The 8,338-nt window shown below is 35.3% G+C and overlaps 1 protein-coding gene across 1 annotated transcript; it reads left to right on the top strand.

Annotated features, from left to right (window-relative positions):
- The first annotated feature begins 364 nt into the window (after positions 1 to 364).
- On the top strand, positions 365 to 3,301 carry LOC124372359 (putative nuclease HARBI1). The gene is made up of 2 exons (XM_046830741.1): positions 365 to 822; positions 2,413 to 3,301. The coding sequence occupies exons 1-2, from the start codon at positions 403 to 405 to the stop codon at positions 3,211 to 3,213; spliced, it is 1,221 nt and encodes a 406-aa protein (XP_046686697.1). The 5' UTR covers positions 365 to 402; the 3' UTR covers positions 3,214 to 3,301.
- The last annotated feature ends 5,037 nt before the right edge of the window (positions 3,302 to 8,338 follow it).

The raw sequence follows: 8,338 nt of genomic DNA, 5'->3' as shown, positions 1-8,338 counted from the left end.
CAATCTACTAAAATATCTACCAGTCCTATATATTGCTTCTGGAATTGTACTAAAAAAATCTTATTGCAGTACACAGATTTACAAAAATCGTTTGAAGGTGAACTCTTAGGCCCCCCATCCACTTACAGTTCGAACTGCAGTTCTTGACTGCAGTCAGAACTGTGAACGGTGGACTGTGGACTGTTGAAAAATGTTCACGTCAGTACGGACTGCAGTCGCGGACCGCAGTCCGTTCGGTGGCGTGGTTGTCGTGGTCAGTCTTTCCGGTGTTTTGCCGTAGGTGTTGTACTTTGTAGTTATTATTCGTTATATTATTTATTATATTTTTAGTTATATTATTCGTTTTGTGGCTGTAGGAAAAAGTGCATTCTAAGTTCTTATCGTATGTGAAGTTAAAGTGCAATGTCTACGTTTGAAGATTTGGCAGCATACGCTGTAATAGCGGTAGCTATTAAAAAACGCAAGAAACGAAGGCATCAAATGTGGAAAAAAGAATGGCTTCAGAGGAAGAGATTTAACCACGTTCACCTTCTTAGGGAGCTTGAAGCATATCCTAGAGACTGGAAAAACTACTTAAGAATGGACGAGAAAACGTACTTTGATTTATTACGTATAGTAACACCATTGATTACCAAACAAGATACAAAAATGAGGGAAGCCATTACACCACATGAAAAACTGACTGCGACATTGCGGTATCTAAGCACTGGCAGAACAATGGAAGATTTAAAGTTTTCAACGAGAATTTCCCCCCAAACATTAGGAAGAATAATTCCAGAGACCTGCTCAGCTATTGTCAAGGCCTTGAATGACTATTGCAAGGTTAGTAGCCTAATGTGTGTTTCAAGTAGTTTTGAAAAATCCAAAATATGAAACCAGATAAAAGTTAGAAAAAGAAATAAAGTAGGTCTTTGTTGTTTTCGAATGCCAACATACTGTTAAGAAATTACAATATTTTTAATCTGCTTATGGATTTGTTAAGGTACATAGCCTACACATTGTATTATGTCACTACTTTTTGCTAATTTTAAATTACAACTCCAGTATCTCTAACGATTACGAGTTCATTTCTGTGTGCACACAACATTTAACCATTTTTATAAAGTAGTAAAAGGTAATGAAACTCATACAAAATTATTGTAAACATTATATTATCCATACTTGTATTTGTTGCGTTGTACAAACAACACATTTACTTTTTATAACTAAGGAAGAAAAAGTAAAAAATCAATTTAATTAATGTAAGTATAAAGATAAAAAGTAATACGTACCTATGGTGTATGTTTAACCACAAATGAGTAAAGTAATAATTATAAAAACTATGACACTGTCAAACATAACATTGCAATCTAGTATTACAAACACATGGCAGCTCACAACAGTACCGCATATGAATAAAGATTAAAGTGTAATTTTAATTGAGTGCAAAATATTTTCACCACAAACAAAAAAAAAATAATAAATGTAATTTGTTCAACATATAACTCTCAATGTACTCAACTACTGGAGTAGGCCTACTAAAAAACCGCACAGCTTGGGTTGTGAAAAGTTTACAGGTTTAAGCCTACTTGTTAATAATAGAACACTTAATTTAGATTTGTATAGTTGACACTGAAGCCAGACATTGCTGTATCATCATACATTGGTTCATAGGTTGATCTACCTCCTGAACTTGGGGTAACACTAGCTGCCGATGGTGTTGTGGAACTTGAGTAAAGAATACCTGGGTTAACTGTAGCAAATCGTGTTAGTCCACCTAGTTCTGCTTCAAAACAGGGCATCATTAATGATTTTCTGCGCATAAATCCTTTGCTCATTGTTCAGCAATCTCAGCTTTTGAGCAACGTTCTTCCCAAAGGCGTCGTAGTGATCTTCTTCTTTTGTTGTTGCCAGTCGTTGTCCAATATTAACCAAGACTTGATCACACGGGGACAATTTTTTTTGCCGTTTAAAAGAATCTTTAGGTTCAGGTGTTGCAGAGGTAATATTGGAAGCGGTTCGAGCAACTTGAGGAGGATTCTGTAGAGATTGGGGCGCTGGTACATTTTCCTCAGCATCTAATGGTTCTTTTTGTGAATCGTCCAGCATCTCCTGTAAAAAAAAAATGTTTGAAAAAAATGTCAAAATCCGTGACTTTTCGCGGATTTCCTTTATTTCCGTGCCCGGTAGACACCCTGTCATTACTTAATAATGAACCACAATATCAATAATGATTCAGTTATCACCACAGTACATTCTTAACTACTTATTTATTACTTTCTCAAAATATTATATTGAAAAAATTACAGAGGGGGTGGCGAACGGAAAACGAGGGGTGATACGGTTCTCGATGGGTTTGATTTCATTAAAATTTGTTCCGTACAAAACGCTGGTCTGAAATATGACAGCTGACAGTTTATGAATTGTTTTCAGGTACCGAATACAGCCGAGGAGTGGAAACAAATTACACAGGAGTACGGGGAAAAATGGAATTTCCCCAACTGCCTAGGCAGCATGGATGGAAAGCATATAGCCATAACACCACCACCTGGAAGTGGTTCTTACTTCTATAACTATAAGGGTTTCCATAGTCAGGTACTTTTCTGCATTGCTAGTGCAAACTATGAAATAATTTATTTTCATTTTGGTGTTAATGGCCGGGTATCTGATGGAGGAGTTCTGAAAGAGACAGACTTCAACAAGAAACTAACAGATAAAAGCCTCAATTTACCTGAAGAGGGCATTGTAGACGGCGAAGCTCTTCCATACGTATTCATTGCAGATGACGCCTTCCCCCTAACTGAGGTCATAATGAAACCCTTTTCCTATAGGGTTGCAAACAAACCTAGAAAGGTATATAACTACCGACTCTCAAGAGCACGCCGAATGGTCGAAAGTGTTTTTGGGATTCTCGCTGAGAGATTTCAGGTTCTACAAAAACCAATCACCTTCATTGACTTGAAGAAAGTGAATAGTGTTGTTGTTGCGTGCTGCTACCTGCACAACTATTTGCGTAGGACAATCCCTCAAAGGTACTCACCTAAAGACTGGTTGGATTTAGATGACGACGAAGTTGGTGTGTCTAAGCCTGGACCAAGAACCAGCGATCACATGGCATTACAAGTAAGACAAACCGATCGCCCAATGGCTAGTGCAAAAGAAGTAAGAAATAAATTTGTTCATTATTTTAGCAACAAAGGAAAAGTGGAATGGCAAGACAGATACATCTCTTAGTTTATAATGATTATTTGAAAACAAAATACCTCCGATGACAAACTGTAAGTTAGTTGTAGCATTGTGAATACATTATTTAACCGCAAAACTAGTAATTTAATTCTCTTACCTCGTCTTCACTGACTCTTCCTTCTCCTAAGTTGGAAAGTCCCTCCTAGACATTCTTCCTGGTCAATAAGAAACAAAAGTTCTCTGTAGTACCACAGCTTTGGTACATATATATCGTCTGTACCACTGCCAGAACGTTGAGAGGCTGTTACCTTTCTTTGTTCCTTACGAAATGCACTTCTGATATTGTTTATCTTCTTCAACACATCGCTTTTTGTTGCAGTACTGTCAAACCCTTTCACTACTAATAGTAAACTACGGTGGGCTGCTTCCTTCTTTTCCCTATTGTGATAGTCTTTTGACTTAACCTTCCATACACATTCATGTTTCCTAAACTCCTCTATAAACTGTAAAAGATTATCCTTCGACCAACTGGCCATGATTGCCGCGTCACAAACAAAACAATGCGCAACCACCAAACGCTCACCACTCAATGACGCATGAGGCCGACACGGAGCAGCTGAGCTAGCGCATGCGCATATCTCGCAGCTTGGACTGTCGACTGTGGCCTGTCACGGGAGCCTCCACTAACTAGCAGTTCCGCCTGCAGTCCGATCGTTGAACTGTCGCACCGTGCGACAGTTGACAGTCCAACGATTCGCCTGCCGGATTCCCCATCCACTTACAGTTCTAACTGCAGTCCCGGACTGTCTCAGTCCAGGACTGCAGTTAGAACTGTAAGTGGATGGGGGGCCTTAGATGGAGTTGAGAAACTTCATCGGGTCTTCCTCCGATTGGAATACTGTACTGTGAACGGTCTTCATATAAACAACCTCCACAGCTAAGTTGTCTGAATCTATAAAGTCTAAAGGATAAAAAAATCTGCATCTTTATACACAAAGAAATGCCATACACTCTCATAATACACGAAACCAAGAAAGAATTGAGCTGCCTAGATTAAGACTTACAAAATCAATGAATTACCATAAAAACATGGGAATAAGGCTTTTCAATAAGTTACCAGTGTCTTGGAAAAATTTAAACTATCGTAAATTTTCAGAGAGATTACATGAATGGCTTGTAAATAATCCATTGTACAACCTAGAAGAATATTTTAAATTTAATTTTAACACTTAGTCTAGATTGTGTATAGGCTAGTGAGTACTATTGCTTAGTAGAATTAATTTTTTAAAACACTCTTGTGACAAATTAGTCAACTAATAGTTTCTAGTATTGACGATGTCTATTGCTTGTTATGTAACTTGCCGAAGGATAAATAAATGTCTTTAATGTCTTTTTAATGTCTTTATTTAGATACAAGATCACTTGTTTTTACTTTAAGTACCCCATTTTCCAAGTCCATAATGATATAACTGGTTAAAACAATTCACATATTCGGCCACAACATACAGATCTGGTTTTAAATCAGCCATAATGGAATCCAAAACAGAAAAAAAGAACAGAAGATTTGAATGCATTGAATACCGCTAGCTGGAGTTGTTCAGGTTCAGGCGTCATTTTATCGGGTTCCTTTTAACAACAAACTTAGGTGGAATGCCTAATATGTCTTCGACTACTTTTGATTCATTGAAGGTGGTTTACACATGAACATCGTAGAGCCTGCATCTCATCTTTAATTAGTTGTGTCTCGACGTTGAGGAAGATACAATCCTTTTGTATTATTACGTTATTTTAATCAATGGAAGCCAAGACCTTGAGCCAAAATGATGACATCAAGAGACCTTTGGAAGATCCAAAGTACTTTTTGAGTGCTAAAACGGTATTTCTTGCTGATGGAGTCAATGTGGGTACCTTATCTTCCAGGGGTTTGTCTAACACTTTGAGGATTGAAGGATAGTGCTTCACAATTGGGCGCACAGCTTTCGCTCCTACGAGTTTACAGAAAGGCTTTGTAAAGCAACGGTACTTGTTTCAACAATTTCCAACGGCTAGGGCTGCTAGAGAATGAAGAGTAAAAAATTTCAGTTTCCAAAAAATGTCATAACATCAGAATTCAGTTTATTGGTATTAACACTCTGTTGAGAGAATGTGCTCCACAGGGAGAAAGAAATAGGACACTTGTTTTTTACAAGTACCCTTAACTGAACACCACTAAATTGTAACCCCGCATATTGGACCCATTGGCATTGCCCTGAGCTCGACAACAAGTTAATTGTATTTGAAGAGATTTCAATTTGGGCAGTATTTCATCGGTTATCGCATTAAACAAATCTGAATTGTAATTAGCAAGGGTATTTTATCTAATAAATTTGATAAATTAATGAAAGGGAAAAAAATTAGCATGCTCAGATAATAAACAAACTAAACAAGGACAACCCGTTTGTGGCTTTTTACTGTATCGTAGTCAATCGCTCTTTCAGAGATAGCCTCAACAAAGATCTCAAAAGCTTGACCTTTTCGTCAACAACCATCTCTCTGACATACTCTCTGGCACATCAGCACACTCAAAATATATGTTTGCGTTCTCTTGTGTTGTATGACGGAATTTCTAAGACTTTTTAATATAAAATTACAAAGTAAAGGTGTTTATCTTATAAACAATAATTGTGTTGACAAGTGCTGATCTAGAGAAAAGCTGGGTCTATTTGGAAAATTATTTTATATATTTATTGCAAACTTGTATTTATTGGTTAGATTGCCTGCCATAGCCATTGTTGTTGCTGCATCGAAATTGGGCCTTATGCTCAAAATTTTATTTTGTTTTTAAGTCAAGGGATGTACATTTAAATCTGATTTTGAACCTTCAGCATCCCAACTGGTATTTATGAATAAAATGTAGGCAGAATCAGTGGCCATCACAAAAGTTGTGTCTGGCCCGGGACCATCTCCACTGTATCTGATAATCATATAGCAAAATGTTTTTATTTGTCATTTATCAAATAAAGTTATGATTTTTTTAACACGCGCTCTCGCACGCACATTGCCCTTTCAGTCATGTACTGTGTTCCCAATGTAAGTTGATAAGTTTTAAAAAGTCTTATTAATTTGAGTTAATCTTATTACATACATTAGGATTCATAACAACATTTAAAAAAAAATCTTGTATGATATACTTTAACATAGTAATGCTCAAATTCAAATAAAGTAAAGGGCTACAATAGAATCTTATTTGAATGCTTTAGCATGTCTCATACATCGTGCACTTACCCATTGAATATTTTCATGACACCAGCATATTTCATTAACTATTTCAATAAATTCAAAAACAAAAATTAATTTCTTTCAGGTATGGTTCATGCTATGATTTATGGTAGGTAGATAGTAGAGTTGTGTAGTAATTACAAATATATTCTTTAGGGAGTGTAGTTTTCCTTCCTGCAGAGTAGAACAACACAATTCTCAGTGAGGAAACCATACCACGGAGACTGATAAGTACTTTTGAACATTATCGTAAGTTACGCCTTGGTAAAATTAAAATATGAATGTCAGTAAATACAAAATGTATCTTTTATATGTCTAATTTATTATTAATTCATAATAGGGGGTAAACAGTCTCTATCAGGATTTAAATGTCACATCCATAGGTTCTTTGTCTCAATCGGGTGTTTTTTTGTAATTTCAGGTTTCTATCGATATGTTCAGGGTAATAAACGTCAGTCCAGTAGGTGTTTCTGAAAATAAAAAAATAAGCATTAGTCTCAATTAATTATGTGTGAATTTAAGTTATCAGTTCAAAAGATATTAATTTTTAATGAAAAATGTTTATATAACAATAAAATAAATAACAAACCCAAAATCCGTTGTCTCTTATTTAAATCATATCCTAAAGGTCCAGGAAAGTTGCCACAAATAGGAAATTCACTGTCTTTAGGCTGGGTTTGAATTTATTTAATCTAGAAAGAGTAAATGTGAAAGTGTGAGATTTTCTTAACTTTTAATGGGTTAAATGATTAGATCGTACCTGTATTTATTGGTTAAGGCGCTCCAGACTTCCTGCCATTGCCACTATCGATGTTGTATCAAAATTTAAGGGTTACACTTAACATTTCATTTTGTTTGTCAGTCAAGAGATGTACATTTGAATTTGATTTAGAATCTTCACAATTATAATTGTTATTCATCCATAAAATTTGGAGAGAATCAGTGGCTGGGTCTGGCCCGGGTCCATCTCGACTATATCTGACAATCATACAACAAAATGTTAATATTTGCCATGTATCGCAAAAAGTTATGGTTGTTGTGTGAACACTACAAACTAAAAATATTTGAATTTTCGATAGAACTGACCAATTTAAATTCGTGCACCCAAAGCACCTAAATATACTAATGAGTTCTTTTAATATATAGTATTTATTTCGTACGTTTTGTGCAGATATATGACACCTCCAATCAATACGCCAGTAACCACAACTCCACCGATAATTTGGTAAAAAGTAAAGTTGTTGAAAAGTCAAACATTTTGCAAGTAATCTATTTGAGAAACAAATACAAAATGACACTGAAATGTGAACTGATGGTAAGAAACCGCTTAGTATTGTTTCATAATGATTAAATCTAGCTCTGGCTATTAAAAGAAGATAGGCAATTTGTATGCTTTGTAAAAAACTATTAAAAACATTCTTAATAACTATTATTTACACTTAATACGTCAATTATTTACTAGTTTTGTCTTCTCAACAATCTAAAGTTTGTTTGTGTACCAGAAAGTATATACATGTAAACACTTTGTATACATTTTAACAAACTGTTATCAGCGGCTTTGAACGAATTAAAAAATTAAAATCCCCACATAACCTACTTAGTCAGAACTTTGAGAATTAATAATATGATAGTCCCCTATGATATGTATTAAACGTAACTGGGGATGTTATCAAATATAATACTTTATTGATTTTGTTAGACGTCATAGCACGACTGACTAACTCCCATAAAAATCTTTACGCGTAAAAGGGTGTTAATTTTTACGCGTAATTTTTAATAATTCACATTTATGATGCAGAGTAAATTGATTGATTATATGTTAAGGTGATTCGGTACTCCAAGAAGACAATTGGTTGTTTATGACTTATATATATTTTTATTTACTCTAGGTACTAAACTAAAAAAATAAATAACA

The sequence above is a fragment of the Homalodisca vitripennis genome, unplaced genomic scaffold (assembly GCF_021130785.1).
Source record: "Homalodisca vitripennis isolate AUS2020 unplaced genomic scaffold, UT_GWSS_2.1 ScUCBcl_3000;HRSCAF=8227, whole genome shotgun sequence".
NCBI classification, from domain to species: domain Eukaryota; kingdom Metazoa; phylum Arthropoda; class Insecta; order Hemiptera; family Cicadellidae; genus Homalodisca; species Homalodisca vitripennis.
The sequence above is the reverse complement of the archived record's forward strand: the minus strand, read 5'-3'. Positions and strand labels throughout refer to the sequence as shown.

Coding starts and splice junctions, on each gene's coding strand:
- LOC124372359 (XM_046830741.1), top strand. CDS start 403: ATGTCTACGTTTGAAGATTTGGCAGCATACGCTGTAATAGCGGTAGCT. Junction 823..2,412: donor CCTTGAATGACTATTGCAAG/GTTAGTAGCCTA, acceptor AATTGTTTTCAG/GTACCGAATACAGCCGAGGA.